The sequence below is a fragment of the Schistocerca gregaria genome, chromosome 4 (assembly GCF_023897955.1).
Source record: "Schistocerca gregaria isolate iqSchGreg1 chromosome 4, iqSchGreg1.2, whole genome shotgun sequence".
Classification (NCBI taxonomy): Eukaryota; Metazoa; Arthropoda; class Insecta; order Orthoptera; family Acrididae; genus Schistocerca; species Schistocerca gregaria.
In genome coordinates this window covers 436,665,473-436,691,858 of record NC_064923.1, presented here as the reverse complement: position 1 = coordinate 436,691,858, position 26,386 = coordinate 436,665,473, and the positions used below count along the sequence as shown (strand labels likewise).

Sequence of the window (26,386 nt, the reverse complement as noted above, 5' to 3'; positions counted from 1 at the left end):
TCGGCAACACTATGAGCAGCAACATGAATGCAAGTCACTGAAGAATCGCAAGATCTCACAATGGTGGAGGTTTCTCTACTTGAATCCAAATGCACCCAACTTACAGCTTGCAGGGTCCGGTTTGCGACGAGGTCGTGCACCCTCGTGACCACAGGCCTTCGATCTGGCAGTCCATGCGCGCCGCCAGCGGTCCCGGCGTGTTCACGCACTGCGCAGACCTGGCTCCTCGTAAGTCCCCAACAGAACTGCTCACTTACACCACCCAGAAGAACCACGACGTCGCCCCAAAGATTGGGCAACATTTACTACATATCGATAACCGCCGCTGCTGCCACTAGCGGACAGGCAAGGCTTGGGAAATCAAGTGGCGCCAGTCAGCACGAGAAGAAGACAAACAACCGCAACCATGTCAACTAAACGATATGGTCTGACCTCCAACAGAGGACGGAAACCTATATTCACATCCATTGCTCCTACTTTACTGGAGTTATCTTCCTTACGCGCACTTCTATAAAAGCCTACAAGTGCTTCGCATACGTCACTGCAGAAATCACAAACTGTCCGAAATACAGCAGCTATTCAAATGCGTAACAGTTGAGTAAATGTATACAGTTCCTAATAACCAAAGTCCAAATACTAGCCTTTCTTGTCATTATGTTGTTCGTCAATTGTTAGTAATTGTAATGAGAAACTGGCGAAAAGCTTCAACCGAGAAAGTTTTGGAATAATGGTAAGGAGGGGCGTAGCTGCAATTCAGTGCTTCGCACTTGCGTGCAAGTGCTTTTCCTACACAATACTGTTTGCATCGTCAAAACCAACGCGCTTGCCATGCAAATTAATTCTGTCTGAATACCACAGTTTTTCGTCGTACCTGTGACTAGTGTTGTAACGAGTGTAACGTGTGTGGTGATTGTTAGCGCCAGGAAAACGATAGCACATCGTTCCTAAGGCCGACAAGCAACACTCGTTCCCTCGTATGTTCTTCTGTTCCCTCCAGCGTAAAGGCTTGTTCTCGAGTACAAGCGAATTGTAGTGAAGGCTGAAGAATTATCTGGGAATGCTGGTTCGCTTATCTTCGTTTTCATTCACTCCGGTGTATATGACGCTTCACAGGCACATCACTTTAATAACATGGTACTTTGAGTGGTTAATATGTGGAGAAAGACAGTCTCTAAACCGGAGATTTTTGCCGGGAAATTTATTACGAGGGTACTTCCGTACCTGGAGTTACATCTTAATCGTCTTTATGTTGACAGTACTACGTAAGCGCTAGTCAGCATCTAGATGACACGGTTCTGTTTGCTTCGGGCAGGTTTCGGCGCTGTGACCTCAGTCCGCTTTGCACCACAGAACACCAGAATATCAGAAGTGCAAGGTCCGTGTTACGTCGTGGAAATAGAACGACAGGAGCGCTCGAAGTGCCTTCGCAGTGAAGTCTGAGTACGAGAAATATGGTGCAAAAATTCGGATTATTGGTTTTCGAAATACTAGGATAATGTTTCCATTTTAGGATGATTTAGTGGCTGCCTTTGAGAGCCTGGTGCTAATGTGTATTAATTTGTAAAACCCAATATTGGAATTTCGATGTAAATGCGTTGCTCGTATTCTGCTTGATTTTTGGTCATACTGAGTTGGGTAAATGCTCCCATTTACGTTTTTCTTTCGTATGAGATAGAAACTGATTTCGTCACATGGTATTCTGTGAACTGCTTGCGAGTCTGTTTGTGAGCTGCTCGATTTAAATGCGATGTCACCATTTTGCCGTCCGCACGTCTCGTACAAATATATTCGCCTGGCGCCGGCATCGCTAGTTCGGATTACTTTTCTTGCCGCTGGCCGTTCTTGACATTATCGGGAGATTATAAGATTATTAAGTTATGCTAATCTCGTAAGTTCACAACCCTGTTCCACTACTCTCATAAAGTTTCGAAGGTATACATACGTAAATAAACACAACATTTGTTTTATATTTGCGTATCTGCATTGTCATTGGTACTTAGTACTTCTTTTTCGTATGATATGCAGCAAGACAGTCACCAAGATGTAACGCAACTCCACAAGACTTGCACATTAAGTATACTGTTCTCATTTTTTTGTTTTTGGAACATACATGGCAGTCCCTTCGTTTTCGTCTATTCGTTTCGGAAGTAAGTATTAGCTAGTGTTCCTTTATGTGACCGTAAAGTCTGTCAACCTGATCATACTGACACGTACGCAATGTAGTGGCAACCCCCATGTTTTGATGAGAAGCAGGTACATGGTCTTTTATCCACGAATCAGACACTTTCAATAAAAAAAACATGAAATAGAAGACTCTTGTGGTCTGTATTGAAACATTGCCATGTACGTAACGCATTAAGTAATGCGCAATTAGAGAGGTACATGCAAACCTTTTTTGACCATTTTATAGTTTTTCTGTTTATAGGATACCAACTCAAGTATTAGTCTGCCCGATCCGCTCCTTTCATGTATTTGTTGTAGTCTAATAAACTTTCAGGTTATTTTATTGTGTAATTGGTTTTTCTTCTTTTTTTTAGTGTCAGCCAAAGTGGCATTATGTATCGTAGAGATCATTCGTATCGTTTTAGTTTTCGAAGCTCTCCATACCTGTGCGAGTACTTCGCCTTTCCGTTGATTACAAGCTTCAAACACATTGACTTTTGTGCGCATTAATTTTTCCGGATGTCCTATATTTCGCCGTATCGATCCACAAACTCTAATTTTATTTCACGTAACTTTCTCTCCAAGTTCTAATAATTATCCATGTAGAGGCGATGCCAGTTTCCTTAAGAAGGTGTCAATTGTCCCATCACTGTTTCCGATAAAGGCTCTCCAGCGCCGCTATATATCTGGAATGAGAAAATCCCGTACTCGAATCACACAGCATCCGAATGAGTATGCCATATTTCGTAACTTTCGACGGATTGTAAGCTTTAAAATTTAACCGTCCACGCCAATGTATCATTCCTTCAACAATTGAGATGTTTTGACTTGGATTAAAGCTTTCTTTAAACTTATTAGTTAAATAATCAATTACGAATTGTACTTTGAAAAGCCAGTCGGCATTATCCGGTTTATTGTTGCCGGAAAAATGTAAAAATGATAATATTTGACTGAATCGGTTGTGGGATATCGTTTTGCGAAATATCTGTGTGTATCAACGGATTCATTGACCAATAATCATCGACTTTTTTTTTAAGGATAGCAAGCCCAAACCATTTCGTAAGTTCGGGTCCCGTAACGTCGACAAACTTGGATTTTTTTATGTTGTTTCTTCTATTGCAATTTTGACTGTAGTACTTGTTGATTTCGTTCCAAATATACAATTTTACGATATCGTCGATGCTCTGTGTATCTTTGGGAAATATGTTTTGACCGTGAGATCCTTCAAATTTGTTGTTGCTTCTCGGTAAATCAAAGTGTGACCACTGTGCACTGTGGTCTTCTTCTGATTCATCCGAATCAGCTGGCAACCGTAGCGTTCGCCGAATTCTTCTTGGACGTATTTCACTATCTGCCAAAGATTCTGCTTCATTTTCATATTTTTGTCATTCAATGACTTCTTCCCACTCGGCCACGTCGTCCGAAACGTCAGACTAGACGTCCGCGCATTCATCGTAAATTATCGTATCGTCTTTTTCGTCTGCCATGATGAGAGGGCACATACTTAATAACGTGTGTACCTTATTGTTACCTAAACAAAACACCAACAGAATGCAATGAAGTGCTGTCACCGGCTACTGCGCGACACTATGCACACGACACCACTGTGGTGTCACCGGACGGTATAGTGTTAAGTACGTTGCGCGTATTCTACTTTTTTCATCCGTTTTTCGTTCTCTCGCATTTACTGGAGGCTACCGAAATTCTCATTGATTTCTGTTAAAACGCACTGTTTGTAGAGTCATAGCTACCGTCGCATTTTTAGCATTTGGAAGGAAGACGGGTCTAGTCACCAAAACTAAAAAGCATAGGACCTATTCATCTACAACTGCATTTGCATCTACATCCATACTCTGCAAGACATTGTGAAGTGCATGGTATTCAGTGGCGAGAATCAACACCATTCGAAGCAGAATTACGTACTGATTCCGTGGCAACGTATAATAAAGAGAAATATCAATACAGCGAAATCCTGCTAACACAGAGTTCTACGTTAAATGCGAGAAAGTACGAAAAACAGATGGAAACAAATTTAACGTAGCTTACGAGCAGTATACTTACAACGCATTTAATTCGAGTAGTTAATACTCAATTCGTAAGGAATAACAGATATGTATAAGTCACAGATCAGCATGCAATGAAAGCAGCTTCTGTTTTATATGAAACAAAAGCAAATTTGGGAACATTTACCCCGCCCAATACTACGGATACGAGAGGAGAGCAATCCGAATACAGACAACATATGTACAACGTATTTCAAAGAATGCAATACACACGATAAGTCCTAATCAGAAGCACTCTGTGATGAAACCAACTTCTTTTAGGTATGAAACGAACATGGAATACTAAAAATCAGCCAATAAGAAAGCGAGATGATGGATTGGTTAACTTGCAGCGCTCCAAGTGGCGTGGCAGGGTACCAAGGAGGTGTAATCAGAACTTACTGTATTCACTGTGTCACCCCCGTGCTTTACACTCTTGCGAAGCAAACGCGGTTGCCCCGCTCTCCATTTGCACAATGAAGAACAGCGTTCTGTAACTCGCTTTTATTAGGTCTGTAGGTATACCAGGAACTGAAATACACTGAAGACTTTCAGCACAACACGGGTAAAATACTTGATTATGGCGAAGTGTTTACCAGTGGGCTGAAGAGTTCAAAAGCGTGCAGGACGAGGACAGAGGCAGATGTCCAGTCACATCCGCTATTGATACCAACACTGAGCACGTCCGTGACCTTATTTTGAGTAACCGACGAGTGACAATGAAGTGAAAAAAAAAAAAAAAATGAATGCTGCATCAGAGAAAATTCTAGAACATTTCCTGGAGATGGTGTCAACAATAAAGCGTCAACTTTACAGTGATATTTTTTGAAAAGAGTTGAAGCCTTCGATTCGTTGTTTACATGACAATGCGCGTACCGGCCGGGGTGGCCGAGCGGTTCTAGGCGCTACAGTCTGGAATCGCGCGACCGCTACGGTCGCAGGTTCGAATCCTGCCTCGGGCGTGGATGTGTGTGATCTCCTTAGGTTAGTTAGGTTTAAGTAGTTCTAAGTTCTAGGGGACTCATGTCCTTAGAAGTTAAGTCCCATAGTGCTCAGAGCCATTTGAACCATTTTGAACAATGCGCGTCCACATATCGCCGCCCATACCATCCAAACTCTTCAGAATATACAGTTCGAGATGTTGGGACAATCTGTATTCAGTTCTGATCCCGCAGCATGATATTTTTTTATTTCTTGTCTTTATTGTCCCTTTAAAGATGATTTAAGAGGCCGTCGGTTAACTTCCGATGAAGAGGTGAAGGAAGCGGCAAATACGTGACTTACTGTTCAACTCAACAAAACTGTTTTCGAGGGTATGAAAAAAGGGCAAATGTATTGTAAAATGATGTAATTATAAATTTGCTGTTGTTGTTGTAATAAATTAAAAAAATATTATGGTGTAATATGAACTTTATGACTGTCCCTCTTACAGATGAAATTTTAAAAAAGTCATTTTTCAATCATTGTAAGCGAGAGTTGACACACTTTGAGACACAGGAGAATAATCACACACGTACTTTCTGTACTCACAGCGAACCCTTCGTTCCGACCAACTTCTGGCATCTTCGTGTACTCGATGATGTGTTACCTGGTGGTGTCTGGCTTGGCGATCTCTGTCGCTGGCTACGTGTTCGTGCACCTACAGAGGTACCGAGACAATGACGACGGCAGCATCTACATAACGGCCTTCCTTGTGTCCCTCGTGCCGAGCTTATTCTTGCACCCGTGCTACTGGTTCGAGACGAAGAAAGTAGTCGCGCTTTTGAAGAACTGGGTGGAATTTCAGGTATTTCTTCTTTTCTGGTGTGCCTTGTGTGAGCTTGTTCGCCGTGTATCACTGAAATTAAGCTTGTTGCACCTTGATTATTTACGAAATGTGAAAAAGAATGGTTACAATTGAAAGAAAAATCCTGTATTCTGGACTGCTATATAAAGTGTCTACCTACAGATCTTATGAATCAGCTAACACCTGACAGAAGTACAATGCCTTTTTCTCTACTGGAAAATGTTTGATATGAATACGTACAGATGTCAAATTTCGAAATGTACTGCTTCCTTAAGGATGTCAAATATAAAATTAGACTTATTACAGCACTCACTGAAGTATTTCACTATTCTTCCTGCATTCGATCCGCGAATGTAATGGGTAGAAACGGTAACTGTGGTATGGCTGTGTATATTCTGATCCATAGTTCAAATTTCCACGGTTAATTGACACTGCTGTCGCAGCGCTGCATTTTCTGACAGTGTTAGAAAATTAAAAATCCAAGATGACTGCAAGCTATGGCCTCTCATCCATCATGTGAAAAGCCACTGCCCCTTTATCTACCTTTTGACAAATCATACCGTTGTATCGGTAACGTCATAAGCTACGATGGCGGTAAGTCACGCCCCTCGCTTCCTACCACATTGCTATATATTACCAACAGCCAATCACATTGCAGTATTTTAGCAGCCATTACAATAAAACAGGTCAAACAGTACGTAGCTGCCATGTTCAGAAATACATAGTATTTCTATTTCAAAAAAAGTATTTAACCTTCACTTGAACTATGTAAAAATGTGCCATGTTAAAAAAATACATAAGATTCGCTTAAACTGGGTACAAATTTACGTAAAGGGTGTAACTTTAGTATTTCCACATTTAAAATATGCCAGAAAAACACACACACATACACTCGCACGCATACACATTTGCACACCCTACACACCTTGTTTATGCCATGAAGCTACAGGTTAAGCAGCGTTTGTGAATGTGCAAACTTTGATCTCTGTACCTTATATGGTTTAAAAATGGCTCTGCGCACTACGGGACTTAACATCTGTGGTCATCAGTCGCCTAGAACTTAGAACTACTTAAACCTAACTAACCGAAGGACATCACACACATCCATGCCCGAGGCAGGATTCGATCCTGCGACCGTAGCAGTCGCGCGGTTCCGGACTGAGCGCCTGAACCGCTAGATTATATGGTTTAAGGCACAACTGATCCTCAGATTAAATATTTTCCACATCTGAGCTGTACTATGACACTTGTCATGTGTCACAATGTTATTTCCACACACATATATCCATCAAAGTTTCTGCCAGAAACATGACTGTACACTCTCAAATTAAGTGTGCCTGTGCTATTTCCATGCTTAAGTTATTACAAAATACATGTGGCCAAAAATAACATGCTAAACAAACAGTTAAACTTCATGTTTTGGACAAAACTGGACGATGTACCAAACTAGCCTGACCAAGCCTGTAATTGCACGAAGTACATACTTGCTCTTGCTATGCGGACAAGAGCTCAAACAGACAGGCAGTCTGAATTATTGGCAGCTGCTGGAAGAATGCAATTAATTCTACTTTTATTCCTACATTTGGTGTAATGGACAACGGATAGTCAAATTGTTTCGCCACGTATATGATTCTATGATTCTTGCCCACAGTCACTATGTTAATTTAGTGTCTGAAATGTCTGCAAAAATACGTCAGCAACACTATGTTTATGTTATTTCCACGTCTTTTCAGGAAAAGACTTCAACAGCGCACACAAACACAAACGCTGCTTGTGTCATGTGTTATAATGTTTGTTTTTTTTGTTGGTGTTCATAGAAAGAACTCGTACCACCAGAAGTTTTTACAGATTTTTCACTGATGTTTGACCTTAGTGAGCGCAAATTTAGGGGCGAAAAGGGCACTGTTTCATGTTCTGCACATCTTCTTCTTTTAGTGTTCAACCCTGAGGTTTGTTTGCAGCAGAGCGCCATTCCTTACTTCCGTCTGTCTTCCTCTTCATTTCCACATATGTGTTACATCTAACGTCATTCATGATTTGTTGCATGTATGATATCCTTGGTCGACCCAGCGATTCCTTCCCTCGGTAACTCCTTCTGATATTATTCCAACGATGTTGTGTCGTAGGGTGTGCCCTACAAGTTTGTCTCTTCTTGTTTGGATGTGCCTCCACAGAGATCTGGTTTCGTGTACTGTGCTAAATACCTCTTCATTTATTGCTTTGTCTCTCCAGCTGATCTTCATCATCCTTCCATAGTAGCACATCTCCAGTGCCTCTAGCCATATTCTCTCTTCTCTTCCCATTGTCCAAGTTTAACGTCCGTATAGGGCTACACTCCAAACGAAAGCTTTCATGATACGTTTCATTATTTTCAGACTGATGTTCTTGACGCTGAATAAGTTCCTCCTCAGATTAAATGCAATTTTGGCCTGCTGTATTCTGCTCGCAATTTCTTTCCGGCTTCTACCATCCCTTGTAATCTTGCTACGCAAGTAGGTAAATTCCTCTATCACTTTCAGCTCCTCTTTTCCAGTTCTCATTCTCAGAGGTTCATATTCTGCTTCTGTACTGCATACTATCACTTTAGTCTTTTTCTTGTTCATTCTCATTTCATACCGATGGCATAGAATCCTTTCCATTGTTCTGAGGACTTCCTCTAGATCTTCTTTTGTCTCCGTGACTATAGCAATATCATCTGCATAAAGTAGCATGTCTATCTTCTGCCCATTAATTTTGATCCCCACCTCAGTGATTTCTGGAACTTGGTCTATAGCTTCCTAAATTTAAGCGTTGAATGTAAGAGGAGAGAGAGCACATCCTTGTCTTCGCTTTTTCTAATATTTCCTTCTTGTTCCTGGTGAGAGTTCCTAATCTCTGCCACCTCATTCTTATACACTCCTGGAAATGGAAAAAAGAACACGTTGACACCGGTGTGTCAGACCCACCATACTTGCTCCGGACACTGCGAGAGGACTGTACAAGCAATGATCACACGCACGGGACAGCGGACACACCAGGAACCGCGGTGTTGGCCGTCGAATGGCGCTAGCTGCGCAGCATTTGTGCACCGCCGCCGTCAGTGTCAGCCAGTTTGCCGTGGCATACGGAGCTCCATCGCAGTCTTTAACACTGGTAGCATGCCGCGACAGCGTGGACGTGAACCGTATGTGCAGCTGACGGACTATGAGCGAGGGCGTATAGTGGGCATGCGGGAGGCCGGATGGACGTACCGCCGAATTGCTCAACACGTGGGGCGTGAGGTCTCCACAGTACATCGATGTTGTCGCCAGTGGTCGACGGAAGGTGCACGTGTCCGTCGACCTGGGACCGGACCGCAGCGACGCACGGATGCACGCCAAGACCGTAGGATCCTACGCAGTGCCGTAGGGGACCGCACCGCCACTTCCCAGCAAATTAGGGACACTGTTGCTCCTGGGGTATCGGCGAGGACCATTCGCAACCGTCTCCATGAAGCTGGGCTACGGTCCCGCACACCGTTAGGCCGTCTTCCGCTCACGCCACAACATCGTGGAGCCCGCCTCCAGTGGTGTCGCGACAGGCGTGAATGGAGGGACGAATGGAGACGTGTCGTCTTCAGCGATGAGAGTCGCTTCTGCCTTGGTGCCAATGATGGTCGTATGCGTGTTTGGCGCCGTGCAGGTGAGCGCCACAATCAGGACTGCATACGACCGAGGCACACAGGGCCAACACCCGGCATCATGGTGTGGGGAGCGATCTCCTACACTGGCCGTACACCTCTGGTGATCGTCGAGGGGACACTGAATAGTGCACGGTACATCCAAACCGTCATCGAACCCACCGGCAAGGGAACTTGCTGCTCCAACAGGACAATGCACGTCCGCATGTATCCCGTGCCACCCAACGTGCTCTAGAAGGTGTAAGTCAACTACCCTGGCCAGCAAGATCTCCGGATCTGTCCCCCATTGAGCATGTTTGGGACTGGATGAAGCGTCGTCTCACGCGGTCTGCACGTCCAGCACGAACGCTGGTCCAACTGAGGCGCCAGGTGGAAATGGCATGGCAAGCCGTTCCACAGGACTACATCCAGCATCTCTACGATCGTCTCCATGGGAGAATAGCAGCCTGCATTGCTGCGAAAGGTGGATATACACTGTACTAGTGCCGACATTGTGCATGCTCTGTTGCCTGTGTCTATGTGCCTGTGGTTCTGTCAGTGTGATCATGTGATGTATCTGACCCCAGGAATGTGTCAATAAAGTTTCCCCTTCCAGGGACGTGTAGAAACTGAGAAATAGCTTTTCCTCAGCACTCTGAACGTCTCTTGCCAGATTACGTTATCAAACGCCTTTTCTAGGTCTGCAAAGGCAATATAAGTTGGTTTATTTTTCTGTAATTGCTTTTGGAACCTCAGTGCCAGAATCGCTTCTCTTGTTTCCTATCTCATTCTGACACCAAACTGATCGTCACTCAGCACATCCTCCACCATCTCTTCAAAATTATTTTTATGAGAATATTTGATGCTTGTGATTTTAGGCTTGAGGTACTGTACTGTTCACATTTTTTAGCTGCTGCCTTCTTTGATATAGGAACAATGATGCATTTCTGTAAGTCTGTCGGTATCACCCCTGGGTTATAGATGGACCAAATAAGTTTAAGTAGCATCGTTTTCATGCTGTCACCAGAACTCTTTATTATTTCTGCATGGATTTCATCAATACCCGTTGCTTTATTGTACCGAAGTTCTTTTAGAGATTTGTCAAATTTTTCTTGCAGAATGTCATCTCCCTTGTCATCTTCGTTTACTTGCTCTCCCCTTCCTGTTACTTCCTCCGAAAGAGGTGTTCAGGTATACAACACCTCTATGTATCCTTTCCACCTCTTCAACATGTCTTCACCAAACACCATTTTCCCCTCTTTAAATTCTATTGTGCCTGAGAGTGTTGTTTTACGTTTGTTAAAAAATTTAGTTGCTGTTCTGTAGGCTAAATCAGTCCTTCCGTTTTGCATATTTTCTTCCACTTCCCTGCATATTTCCTCAAAAAATTTTCTTTGCTTTCCTAGCTTCACTACTGACTAAATTCCTTTCGTTGTTCATCACTTGCATTTTTGTGTGATCTCCTGTGTTCTGTAAGCTCAATAACATCTGCTGTAATCCATTTCCTCTTGTTTTTGGGTTTAGTTTTTCCACCTATCTTTTCTGCTGCTTTGTATATACCAAGTTCAGTTTGATCCCAGTCTTCATTTACTCCACCATGTTGAAAATTTTAGCTAGGTTGTCTGTCTCGTGAGCATATCACTTTGCCAGTCCCTCGGTTTTCAGTTTTTCTAGTCCCCATTTAAGTTTCACTGTTTTCTTCTTCAGACATTTGAATCTGAGTGAACTTTTCATCAGGACCAGTTTGGGGGCCACTGCCTATGTCTGCTGATGGATAGCTTATGCAATCTTTTACCTCGTTCCTAAAACGTCCTTTCACTAGAATATAATTAATCTGCTGTCTCCTGAGGTCTCCAGGGGCCGTCCATGTGTATCTTCTTCGTTTATGATGTTGAAAAGTGTGTTGGCAATAACTAACTGGTGCCTCGAGCAGAAGTCGATTAATCGATACCTCTTCATTTTTTCTTCCGAGTCCTTATTTGCCGAGAATTCCTTATTCCTTCCTCCGGTTCTTCACCCACAATCGCATTCCCGTCCCCCATAGCATCCAGGTTTTCATCTCCCTTAACATTTCTCATCGCATTACTTATTTCTTCATATATATTTCGTCAACGACTGCATCTTCTTCTTTGGATGTTGGCAGGTATACTTGCGTTATCACAGTGTCCTTTGGTTTAGTTTCAAGTTTGACTAGTATTATTCGAGAGCTATATTGCACATATCCCTTGAGACGTGAGCCACAGTTTTTCCTCAAAATTATTCCAACTCCTCATATTGCTGGTCTAACTTGGTCAGTTCCGGTCTGAATTAATGTGTATTCTTCAGACCAGAAATCACCTGGTTGGGGCATCTCACCTCCGCTTTGCCTGGGATGTCGATTTAAAGTCGTTCCATTTCAAATTTTAGGTTTTCTAGTTTGCTACACTAAAGCAGTGTCCTCACATTTCAAGTTGCTATGTTAAAATTGTCTGTGTCACCTGGAGATCCAACTGTGGGAATATTTTATCTCCGGAAAATTTTACAGAAGATACTGGCATGGTTCAAATGGTTCAAATGGCTCTGAGCACTATGGGACTCAACATCTGAGGTCATCAGTCCCCTAGAACTTAGAACTACTTAAACCTAACTAACCTAAGGACATCACACACATCCATGCCCAAGGCAGGAGTCGAACCTGCGACCGTAGCAGTCACTCGGTTCCGGACTGAAGTGCCTAGAACCGCACGGCTACCACGGCTTGCTACTGTCATGGTTTACTGCTGATGGTTGGGATAACCGTAGTTCTTTAATGTGGTGGTTTCCCTTGTCCTCCACATCCTGTGCCATTGACCATCAGGTTGTCCTTCTGCCTTTGGAAATGATTTATCATTTCCACGGCAAGAGTGCGCCCTGCCCAGCAAATGCTGGGATGATGACTTATCCCAGTCATCCCTCGGTGCCTCTCCACGTTAGCCATCACATGATGTGACGTTGCCCACTCTCTACAGCGTGGTGGTGTAGATCAGGAGTTTACCTTCATTGGGTCTAGGACCTTAACGGGATTTCCTAGTCCCCTACAGTACTTTAGAGAGTTGTGCACTAGAGAAATATGATCGATGCTATTGCTTGGCAGTTGTTGGTTTTTATCACAAATGATTTAGACCTAATCACGGTTATGTACGAAATCGACTTTTGAGATACGATGCAACATTTTCCAATGGAAGTTATGGAGCTAAAGTTCAAATGGCTCTCAGCACTATGGGACTTACCATCTGAGGTTATCAGTCTCATGGAGCTAAGGATCTCTAAACGTTTACAGTCTATATTTTCAATAATCAACTACTGAGTAATACCAAAAATTTAGTCGTAATTCTCCATAATATGACATGTAAGAAACACATAATATAGCCACAGCCAAATGAACTGACCAAGAACCATTACAGAATGGAAACAAAGTGTTTTTATGATATCTTTATTGCAATTTAACACTTTAAATGCATAACTTCGTTACAAACAAAGTGAAATGTTTAGATACTACACAAAACATACCCAGAGACACTAGTGGAACAAGGCAGAGGTGAAACGTAACCAAAGATAGAGACGAAAGGTCGATATCTCTTCGCCACTGAAATAAAATTGCCAAAATAAGTAAGAATTTTGAATACGAATCACACTGATTATCATAATATGCAAGTATAATTACAGATCTCTGATTGTGAACGATAAAACTGAACTTTGCACAAAATATGTAAATTTTGAGCACATAACACATTTACCGCTGCTGTTGTAGTTTAAGTGCTCTATAAGACTTAAAAAATACACATGTTCGCATGCTGCCACTACTGATAAAACTTATATGTGAAGCAGCATTTGTGAAGATCCATTTTAGACTATCCAACTAAATTGTCTATATTACGTATAGAAACAGATACAGCTCGCCTATTGGCACTACAAGAATGAGTCATAAGTTAGTTGACAAGTGCAGTTCGGTCTTAATACTACACATTTAATTCCTAAAAAAAACTGGTTCTATAACTTTTGCAAAACACACTTGGGCACTATTGCCCATCTAACTTACAGCTTAAGGTGCACTTGTCGACGACAGTTACCAAAGTAAAAAAAAATGTTATTCCCACAATGTTGGCAATGACAACGGCTTATGCTTGCAAAAAGCAGTATCAGTGAGCTCCCCTTTCATCCATGCACTATTGCACTGTAACGTTTGTCACCTACTGCTAAAGCACTGTAAAGATTACATGACATTGCAGCTCATACATCGCCATTTTACAGCAAATTGTAGCAAAGCAAATGAGTCAAACATTATACTGGCCCCATGCTAAGAGATTAACTTTATACTACAGTACAAAACGTTTTCTATCTTCAGCTGATCATGCCATACATCCAGTTACACGTTGGCGACTTCATAACATCACGATGAAATACGAGTATCATAGTGAATAGTACAAATGCACTTTCATTTAGGTAATAAACATGGGTTGCTATACTTTAAACTACCCACTTTCAAAGCCACTCTAAATTATAATAATGCCATGCTAGGGCACCAACCATAACGCCATCGCTCATTCTTGGCGTTACTGTGGAAAAAGCAGCTCGGTTGCAGCTGTGAGTATGATCTTTAAATGCCCCTCCCCATTCCTACGCTCACAACCCAGAATATCAAGATTTTTAGTATGTTATCATTACACTCATTTGCGAGCACACGAATTTTCCCCCTAATTTCTCTTACGATGAGTAGGCTAACTAAAGTCAATCCTTTCCCAAGAATGGTTGCGTTGACTATCAGTTTCAGCTATTGAAAGCGATACATTGAAGGGACTAGATTTAGATTCTATTTTCTAAGAGTTTGTTAAGTTAAAGGCTAGAAAAATGTCTTCACAATGTATGTATCCAGAGGAAAGATAGTCAGTATATATACGTGACTTTAATAATAGAATATTTCTGTTTCATATCACACAAAAGTCAGTGTTTTTTTTCAGTTGCATACGTACTGATGATATTTATCAATGCTCAGCTACATTCATGGCAAATTCTCTGAAACTTAGCTACATACTCGTGAGTTTTCTTCACATGAAACATACAACCCACGCTGTTTAACAGTGTATTGTGCTTAACATGTCAGTTTAAAATTAGATATTTTTTGTAGTTCTGAATCACTTTTCCCCAATGGAATGTGAAGTAGTTCGTAAATTATAGAATTAAAAGTTCCTGTATTAAGCTAAAAAAATAACAAAAAGTTTACATTTTCCTCCTTTCCACTCAGTTTAATAGATAGCACAATTTTATTGCAGTTAGAAGAATACAATTGGTCTAAATACTTTCTGCTTTCAGTAAGATCTTAAGATGTTAGCTATTATCTTAAAAGGAAATGAATAATTTCTTCTTTTGATATTTAACATAGGAATGGCATCCAGAAATTTTATAATTAAATATTAAATTAAATTCCATCATCAATCAGAAATTTATTTATGTTGCAGACGAATGCCTGTGTAGTACTTATTTTGAAATGAAGCAACCTGTTTACACGATCACAAAATTTAGGTTCCTTTTTAATTTCTTGCCAAGAGTCCAAGGAAAGGGAACTACCATCTGAGGGAAAGGGAGGAGGGAGAGGAAGCTGCCACATGATGTATCGCTTCTTGAACCGCCCCTCAAGAGGACATACGGTGTTTTGCTTGTAATTATAGTGTATGTCATCCGCAAAGAGAGTTGGTTTGATCCATTTCTAATTTCAGCTTCTTTTGTTTCAGGAGATGTTTTTGAGAACTACAGGGACACAACTGAAACTCAGCCTGTGGCGCCTGTCAATGTTCTTAACAATGGCGGTGCCGGTAGTCACTTTCCTGGTAGTTATGGGAGAGCTGCTTATATTCAATTTAGCGCAGCCAAATCTGGCTGTGGCGTACACTCTCACAATCAGCATGCTGGTCGACCACGGCACGGTGTGGCTGCTGCAGTGCATTGCCATCTGCCGGTCGTCGCAGCTAATAAAGGATTGTCTGAAGTTGGTAAGTAGATCTTGTGAGTACAGAAATTTATTTTCTGTGCTCCTATCGGTGCAAATGACATAGCTACAATGTACTATAAAACTTACTGGGTGTTCATCAATGGTAGGACAAACAATGTCTTTCCGACCTGTAGAGCCAAAATCATATTCACCATAAAGATGTCTGCAGCTTGTGGTCTAGTGGCTAGCGTTGCTGCCTCTGGATCACGGGGTCCCAGGTTCGATTCCCGGCCGGGTTGGGGATTTTCTGTGCCCGGGGACTGGGTATCTGCGTTGCCCTCATCACTTCATCATTATCGTCATCTTCATTCGTGACAGAAAGTAGATTGGACCGTGTAAAAAATTGGGCTGCGAACAAATTGGGACTTTGCAGGGGCACTGATGACTGTGCATTTGAGCTGCCTACAAACGAAACATCATCATCATCACCTTGAAGATACTTGAACAATATTGAGATCTGGAACGAATGATTACTAATGGTAATTTCAGGATTAACAAGATTTCGAATGAGTGTAAACTGCTTATATGTCATAGCAACAACTACCCGGTGCATAATCGCTGGACGTGCCATCTTGACAAACAAGAGTACAACATTCCTTTCGGTTTGTAGAAATATTCCTCCTTGTAGTTCTCCTCGTCAGATCAGTGATTGTTCAATAATGACTTGGTCGTGAAGGCTCAAATATAAGTATTTTAACGTTTAGGATCACGAACATTACTCTATTAAATCGTTATCCCATTCCCAAAAGTTAAATGTGAATTATGGGATGAGGAACGATGAAATTTTTCAACGAAATTCTAAATTTCCTGTCTTTTTCCAAAGCGGATGACTGGTTGTCTCATGCTCTATTCGGGCGTTAACTGAATCATAAGAGCACAACTTTTTTCTATAACTACAGAGCACTGTGGCTCACAAGAAAGTACTATGACAGGAGCACTTCCGAACACTACTGTGGTTCAGCCCATTGTTGGCAATAGTACAGCTGAGTGTGTTCTGGGACACCCTGCACAATTTCCACATTTCCACTACACTTCCCCTATGACATCATCAGTTACATTATGCAATATTTGTAAAAAATAGATTTCAGCTATGAGTCGTCCTTTTGAAATTTTATTGGCAGATCTAGATTTCAGCTAGAAAGTAGCCATTCTCAATGCTAAGAATACAACAGGTATATAGTTAGACGATGTCATAAGAAAGTTGCAATTGATGGCTTAACTAATATGGTTTGTATATTACATACCACTATCATTTTTGATCAATGTACATAATGCCTGTTGGTAGGGCTTCATCCACAATTTATTGAATACTAATGTTTGTGGAAGGCTGGCTGTGTGGAGAACACATAAGTTGGTTACAGGGCGCCATCTATGTGAACTCCATATAAACTTCAATGGAAGTAAACCACTTCAAATTTAATTACATAAAATGGAATGTAAGTAAAATTCTTGCATTGTCTTGTGACTTATTTCATATTTACCATCAAGTAATAAAATTTCCAAGTTCACTCCTTGGATCTGTTATCATTATTAAAACTTTTAAATTACGTCAGGTGGGTAAACCTTTTTTAATTTTTAAAAACATTTTAAATTTATAAAACACTGGAAGACACATGCTGTATACATCTATTGGTTCATATGGCTTAAATATATTTATTTTTATATTATATCTCCCTTTATTAAAACATAATAAGTATATTGTTGGCCATATTGACTTAATAGTTCATAGATGGCGCCAAACATCAGTCAGATGCATGGTTATTACAATTTGGCTATTCCGCTACAGATATAGAGGGTGCTAACATCTTTCTTCCTTAAAGCCGATTTTCCTTGTAAATGTAAAACAACCAATACATGGAATTGCTGTTAATAATGCTGTTTATTCATCTGACCTAACATATCATGGAAGAAGTTCTGTTGGTTCAGAATTATACTCATCGTACTCGTATAGCATAACACAGATGATTGATACATATTGGCAGGAGGGTACGTGTTACGTCGTTCCCCTTGGGTCAAACCATACACCAGTTCCCAATAAAAAGCCCTCGAACAATTTTTTACAACTATATTTTTTGTGATGGTAGAAGATTTAGAACTCTTCCAGGAGTTAGAGTAACCTGCCCTTCTCACACTTAGGCAGCAACCTCACATTGGATGTCAAAGTCGACAACTTATGTTTCGTCGTATGCAAATGCGCCGCCATACTCAATTTTTCCATGGTATCTTTTCTTCCCAATGCGACGTGTTCCCCAAACTTAATTTCCAGCCTCCTTTCTGTTGGGCCAACACAACAGGTCCTACAGTCTGGGCAATCAATTTTATAAACTCCAGATGCGTGAAACATGTTTTTTTACGTCTACAGAGTTTTCAAAAATACATCCTAAGTTACTTCTGGTACCAAAAGACACTGTCATATCGTATTTTCTAAGGACAGTTGCAATCCTAGTGCTCATTTTTCCGTAGTAAGGTAATCTGACAAACTTACTATGTTCTTTAGAAACCGTATTATTATTGTAAAACGTCATCCTATTTTTGTATTTATTAGCTATGTTCTTAAATATAGCATCTACAAAGTCTCATGGATAGTTATTTACTTTTGAAATGTGCCTTATTGTTGCCATTTCCTCATCTTTTGACAGCGGAATTTTAAACGACCGATTGATAGCAAAATTGAAAAACGCCTTTTTACGTTGAACTGGGTGGTTTCAAGTGAAATCCATAATGCCATCGTACAACCCTCTTTACAAAATATACCAAATGTGGTCTTGCTATTTTCATTTCGAACTGATAGATCTAGAAAAGATATAGACTTACTTATTTCGGCATCACATAAATTTAATTGACTGATGCAAATTATTAAATAAGGCTACTACGATGTTGATGACATCATCGTTACCCTGTATTAGCAGCAGTGTGTCATCTGCGTACCTAAGTAGTACACAATTTTGTTCAGTAGCACAGGATTTTCAGAAAAGAATTTGTTTTCTAGATAATTAATGAAGATGTCTGCCAGAATTTCCGATATTGAGCTTCCCATACTGAGATCTTCTTGTTGGGAATAAATGTCCCCATTAAATTTAGAGTAGTTAAACTTCAGAATTATGGTAAACAGCCCAATGAATTCATCTGAGCATACTGTGTCAGCCTATATGGCGTACGAATCGGACATTGTGGTCCCTGTGATACTGGGGCAGCATTTATGACGATAGAATCCAAGATGGCGGTTCCTTGGATACTATGCCAGCCTATACAGTTGTCTAATCACTTTCTCTAAGTTTAAAATAGCGGAAAATTCTAAAGACGTAAGTGTTCTCGACTACTATAATATTACATTATGGGATTTACAAATAAGGAAAACATCAGGTAGTCATAATGCTGATGCATTATACATACTGCATACGCAAACACAACTACATCAAAATTACTAACAAAGACTTCCTGTGATGTGTTTTGATGAGTAAGCTTTGTAAGTGCGTGCCAAACATCTCCAAAAAATACTTACATACATACTCCCACCACCCAAGATTCTCATATATCACAAAGTGAATGGCTGAGCTAGACTACATCAAGTTTATGATTATAAATTCCTGAAAGTAAGGGCACAGTATGGTATTCTCGATGTATACAGGGTGTTACAAAAAAGTACGGCCAAACTTTCAGGAAAAATTCCTCACACACAAAGAAAGAAAATATGTTATGTGGACATGTGTCCAGAAACGCTTACTTTCCATTTTAGAGCTCGTTTTATTACTTCTCTTCAAATCACATTAATCATGGAATGGAAACACACAGCAACAGAACGTACCAGCGTGACTTCAAACACTTTGTTACAGGAAATGTAGAAAATGTCCTCCGTTAGCGAGGATACATGCATCCACCCTCCGTCGCATGGAATCCCTGATGCGCTGATGCAGCCCTGGAGAATGGCGTATTGTATCACAGCCGTTCACAATACGAGCACGAAGAGTCTCTACATTTGGTACCGGGGTTGCGTAGACAAGAGCTTTCAAATGCCTCCATAAATGAAAGTCAAGAGAGTTGAGTTCAGGCGAGCGTGGAGGCCATGGAATTGGTCCGCCTCTACCAATCCATCGGTCACCGAATCTGTTGTTGAGAAGCGTACGAACACTTCGACTGAAATGTGCAGTGTGCAGTGTGTCGCACTTGTAAAGGCACATGTTCTAGCAGCACAGGTAGAGTATCCCGTATGAAATCATGATAACTTGCACCATTGAGCGTAGGTGGAAGAACATGGGGCCCAATCAAGGCATCACCAACAATGCCTGTCCAAACGTTCACAGAAAATCTGTGTTGATGACGTGATTGCACAATTGCGTGCGGATTGTCGTCAGCCCACACATGTTGATTGTGAAAATTAACAATTTGATCACGTTGGAATGAAGCCTCATCCGTAAAGAGAACATTTGCACTGAAATGAGGATTGACACATTGTTGGATGAACCATTCGCAGAAGCGTACCCGTGGAGGCCAATCAGCTGCTGATAGTGCATGCACACGCTGTACATGGCACGGAAACAATTGGTTCTCCCGTAGCACTCTCCATACAGTGACGTCGTCTACCTTACCTTGTACAGCAGCAACTTCTCTGACGCTGACATTAGGGTTCTCGTCAACTGTACGAAGAATTGCCTCGTCCATGGCAGGTGTCCTCGTCGCTCTAGATCTTCCCCAATCGCGAGTCATAGGCTGGAATGTTCCGTGCTCCCCAAGACGCCGATCAATTGCTTCGAACGTCTTCCTGTAGGGGCACCTTCGTTCTGGAAATCTGTCTCGATACAAACATACCGCGCCACGGCTATTGCCCCATGCTAATCCATACATCAAAACGGCATCTGCCAACTCCTCATATGTAAACTTTGCACCGACTGCAAAACCACGTTTGTGATGAACACTAACCTGTTGACCGTGCTTGATGCTAGTACTGTAGAGCAATGAGTCGCATGTCAACACAAGCACCGAAGTCAACATTACCTTCCTTCAATTGGGGCAACTGGCGGTGGATCTAGGAAGTACAGTACATACTGACGAAACTAAAATGAGCTCTAACATGGAAATTAAGCGTTTCCGGACACATGTCCACATAACGTCTTTTCTTTATTTGTGTGTGAGGAATGTTTCCTGAAAGTTTGGCCGTACCTTTTTGTAACACCCTGTATTTTTACTGATCTTGGATAGCCCCCGCAACACATTGTATGACAATCTAGTAACACTGTAAGCGTTTCAGCGTTGAACATTGCAGTTATTTGTGTTGATTTCAGACGTAATTGATACCATTCATAGTCTGAAAACACTAATTTATTGTCACTAAATCTTGGATTTTCAAAATAATGGTGTGTTTGCTGTCACTCGAATTCAACTTGTGCACTGCCAAGAGTAACACCACTTTCATAGTTGCGCTATGCTATACCTTGGTGGTGAGTTGACAGGTGTTGGTGACAGTGGAAACTCAGTCTGGAAACAATTCTGCCTGATGACGTGATTTCTGGTCCAGTCTGTCAGATGCACTGTGCAGTGCAGATGCCAGTGGGGTGACAGTCAGTGCATATGTTGGATTTATTGGAAACTTGAAGTCTGGAAAGAATTCTGTCTCCCGCTCCAATATATCAAGTGTTGCATAACGGAGTCTGTGTGCTCACCTGATTTCTGAAGCAGCTCTGTCATTTCAGACAATGCATCAGATATGTTTGGGGAGAAATAAATTAAAACGGTGAAAAATTAAAACACACTCACAATTAATGAATAACAATAGTAATAAACAATGACACAAAGAATCGTGGTTTAATTCTTACAGTTAACTGTATGACTTAGTGTTTTCTGTGTGGGGATCTCTGATGATACATCGTTATGATCTACCTTTCACTATGGTGTACTGGACATGTCTGCTGAGTTCGCCCCATGAGGGTATGGTGGGGGTGAGTGGTGCAGAACAGACAATTTCAGTGGTACAGAAACTACAAGAACTGTCTTGGACTGGAAACATTGCAGGGTGCACCTGTATCCCAAGGCCCACAATTTTCCATCGCCATCTTGGATTTTGGTGTCATTGATGATGTTACAGAGAGTCCTCTCGGAGTGCCATCTTGAATTCTACACTTAGAACGATGGAAACTCAGGATCGCCATGCTGGATTGATCACCAAGCCTCGCACCTGCACCAAGGTCAATCTATTTCTTTACAGCTTTGGTGCAATTTGTTACAGTGTGTTGGACATTTTGTTAAAGATTTGCAGCAATATGTTACGGTTTTGGGGTGTTTTGTTACAGTCTTCGCTGAAGCCTGAGGCAATTTGTTAGAGTTTGGGGGCAATTTGTTACTGTTCCAGGGACCATTTGTTACAACTCTACTGTAACATATAGATGTATGGAGTGAAGCGTTATGTAGCCTCCACTGTTTAGTGCACAAATAATTCAATTTACCAATCATTTTCCCATTTTATGTAAGATATTCAAAGGTCAAACTTTGTCTGAAATATTTCCACGTAACCTTCACAAAATTAAACTGCCCTCGACCTTGAATAACACAAATATTTCACTAAACTACACTACAATCACATGTCAGTGTCCTACAACTTAGTAGGCTTATAGGATTTCTTCGTGTATGTACGTGCACTTGTTCCACATCACATTAACTGAACGTAAAAGACCTGCACAATCACCTCTATTGAAGGGAAGATGGAAACATTCATCAAAAAATCATTTAGAAATCCTATGGAAGCAAGTACGTTCACAAAAATAAGGCCCACTATCCCGCCAACTAGTTAAGAATATAAGAACCTCTCACATATCTCTCCACTTTCAGATTCCTCATCGGCCACCATTCTTAAATCGACTGGTAATATTAGATACAAAACATTTGCAATTTACAGTTTTTTCGAAGGATCACTTAAAAATGATTTAAAAACAGAGTGTTAGTCCAGATATTAGATCACTTTCTGTTAATAGGAAGGCTGATTGGATCTTAATTTTTTACCTACATTGATGTCAAATTTTTATTAGACCAAAAAGCAGTATCAATTAAAGAATAATTAAGTGTGAGGTGGATGTGGCACAGCTACTTGAGAATGTATATGAATCTACAACTACAGCAGCTAGTTGGTAACTTACTTCTATCTATAGTAGATATCTACTGCTACTAGGTTGCTGAATTCACCATGGGGCCCACTGTTAGAATCTATGGAATGAATGCACGGCTACAACTAATAGTAGCCTACCAGCTGCACCAGATCAACCACACATCTTTAAGAACTATTACTGCGCATTTTTCCACAGAGAAACCATTACAATTAATTGTGGTATAAAAGTCAGTCGTACTACTACGGTTTTAGGAGCACTTGTGCTGGTATCTTAGCCACCAAACTCGGATGATCTCAACGCATTCTGAACTTTATTGTACACCATCTCCAAACTCACAAGTTATGGGATTTGTGTGCAAACATGCGGTCCCTGGTACCTCTGGAAGAAAATGCCGTAGTATTGCTTCATCTGCATTCTAGATCGTGATCATACTCATGGAGGGCTGTGTAAGTCGTAACAGTGATGGGTATACATAAGATTCAACAGGAAAAGTTTTCATCTGAATATATTTCGTTGAAGATTACTGATTTAAAAACCTATCCAGGTCTTGTACAGTTTAATACAGAATTGAGGCCGGATTACGTGCAAAAAATGGGGCCCATACACTATTCAACTGTCGTTCTCATTTTCTTAATCTGTTATTGCACTGTGCGTGCGACTAAGTGGCTATGTCACTCATGTCAGTTGGCTGTGGGATTTTGGAATACGTCTTAAGCCCACATATTACAATGGTAGAACATCAACATGCATTATTGACTTGTGTGGCTCAGCTTCCTTCGAATTCCCGGGGGTATTTCTGTTCTTCGTTTGTTTGCTTCTGAGGTGATCTTGTTCTGGTTGACGCGCTGGTATCGTTTCGACAGCTCGATTTCAACGACGGTGGCCAAGAGAGGGAACGAACAGCAGTACGGCGGCTGGAGTGATCGATAGGAAATAATGTGAAGCTGCTCTGGCTGGACGGAAGTGGCAGCATGAATCAGGACGCGACTGACAGGATGGATAGGAGGCGGCCCCATCGGTTCTCAGAACGAAACGCCCACAGATGTTTGCGCTCAGTTGAACGGGATCATCGTCCGCCCTGGTCGTTTTTCCACTACTTAGTGATGTTCTTCAACTTTTACTTGGTGGAGTAGCTTTAGTACTGTGATCCCGGATACGAATGTTGATCCTAGTTACAGGACTCTGACTGATGGCTTAGCTGTTTGCTTACGTGAATTCCCAAAAGAATGAGCCTGGAGAGTGTCGCCTTGGCGGCAGTTGTTTCATATTTATTCAACTGATCTGACGCCTTCCCCCTCTCCGCCCTCCCTCCCCCCCCCCCCCAGTCTTGTATTCTAGATATTTCCTGTCATCTTTCGGGTAATTACTGTTTATAATTAACCCTCACCCTTCAACTGTGCAAGTAATTCTCTAGTATGCCCTTCCCAACTGAATTAATTATCGAGTAGTAATAGCAGAAATTTAATACTATCAACCTCTTCAACCTGAAAGGCTTCATATATTGCATATGCTGAAAGGAAATCTCTTACGGGTTCTGAACTGTGTATAATGGGTTGTTTCAAAGTTTAATGACAGTGAACTGGTTTTAAACCATTTATTAATGCCAGAAAAAATTATTATCAGCCATTTCTAAATATGTACTGGATTTGCTACTTATTGCGATGTTTGTATCAGCTGAAAATAAACAAACTTAACATCTGGCAATGTAACAGACGAGAGGTCATTAATGTACACAAGAAAAAGCAACGACTCAAGATGGAATCTTGAGGAAAATCACATGTAACTAATTAACAAAAAAATGGCTCTGAGCACTACGGGACTTAACATCTACGGTCATCAGTCCCCTAGAACTTAGAAGTACTTAAACCTAACTAACCTAAGGACACCACACAACACCCAGTCAATTAATTAGCAATTACATGATGACTGATTGCTTATTCCACAGGCATTTTGCAACAACTCTCTTTGCTTCCTGTTAGTTGGGTAAGACTTGAATCATTTCTCAACGCTGCTGGTGACACCATAATGCTCCAATTTACTTAAGAGGATTCATACAGTCAAAGGCTTTTGACAGATCACAGAAAATGCCAGTAACCTCTAAACTGTTATCTAATGAATTAATTATATTCTCACTGTATGTGTAAACAATCTTCCCTATATCTGAACCATTAAGGAACACAAACTGTGACTTGGACAATATATTATTTGCAGTCAAATGCTGTAGAAGACGCTTCAGTACAACCTTCTCACTTATTTTTAAACCAGTTGGCAAAAGTGACAGTATCACTTTATCACCCTTCTTGTAAAGAGGCTTAACTTCAGCACATTTTACACAGTTTGCAAATATTACACTGATAAGAAACTGATTACACAAACAACTTAAGATAGAACTCAATTCGGATGAGTGCTCCTTCATTGATATATTATCATAACGACTAGAATACTTTGATGTTAGGGATTTTATGGTGGATGGCACTTCTTTGGGAGACGTGAGTATCACTTCCATTTCACTAAAGTTATTAGTAAAGACTGGTCTGAGATATTTCATTAGACTGTTTACTGAACCTGACAACCCCAAGCTGTCAGTAACAGAAATAAACTACTTGTTGAAGACCTTTGCAAAACAATATGCACTTGTAACCAGTGTCTCATTAATTTTTAGAGCTGCCTGCTCCTCTTACTCTTTGGCGTCACTTGTCTCCATTGTATCCTATATAGTTGTTATTTTGTTGCCTGATGTAATTATCTTTTTCTCATAACAATGCTACTTAGATTTCTGTATTACTTCCTTCAATATTTTCCAATATTCTTTTTAATGCATTAGTATGCTAATGTCAGAGCTGTTACTAGATAGTAGGTATAGCCTCTTTTCTGTCTCACATGATATATTTGTTCCTTGTGAAATCCATGATTTAGTTGTAGACTTCTGTTTGATTTGAGTTACCTTTAGGGGAAACCAATTTTCAAAAGACTATCTTCGTTAATTAATGTGTTGTATTTTCCATTTGAGTCAGAAGCAATGTAATGATCCTGAAGCAGTGAAACATTATAACAACTACTGCACTGTATTAAGAAAAGTTATTAAAAACTCAAGAAGTATGTGTATTATGTCTGACATTAGCACATCTGATAATAAAATTAAAACACTTTGAAATATTGTTAAAAAGGAAACAGAGCAACTGAGGGCACAGGGAGACTGTATTTCTATCAAACATAATGAAAAGTTGGTAAACAAGAAGTCAGAAGTAGAAAACATTTTTAATAATCATTTCTTAAGTGTTGTAGAGAAAATAGGATCCAGCTCTTCATTAGAAAATGCAAGGCAGTACCTAAGCAGTTTGATAAAATTGAAATTCAGCCCAACTCTTCTACTGAAATTAGGTAAATAATAAACTCACTCAAAGTAAAAGCTCATATGTAATTGATGGAATTTCCAACAGAGTACTAAAAGCTTGTTCCTAACAAATAAGTAGGATTCTCAGCCACAGGGCATTTTTCCAGAGGGACTGAAGTACACTATTGTTAAACCATTGCATAAAAAATTGTATAGCTCTGATGCCAACAACTACCACACAATCTCACATCTGACAGCTATATCCAAAATTCTTGAAAAAGTAATATATTCAAGAATAGCATCAGATATTTGTAAAAATGAAGTAC

At 40.7% G+C, this 26,386-nt stretch overlaps 1 protein-coding gene across 1 annotated transcript in view; it reads left to right on the top strand.

The window, feature by feature from the left end:
- Positions 1 to 26,386, top strand: part of LOC126267763 (gustatory and odorant receptor 63a-like) — a 122,019-nt gene that overhangs the window by 18,574 nt on the left and 77,059 nt on the right. The window contains exons 2-3 of the mRNA XM_049973066.1: positions 5,738 to 5,991; positions 15,376 to 15,633. Coding sequence (XP_049829023.1) covers positions 5,738 to 5,991; positions 15,376 to 15,633 — 512 coding nt within the window. The remainder of the gene's footprint in view (positions 1 to 5,737; positions 5,992 to 15,375; positions 15,634 to 26,386) is intronic.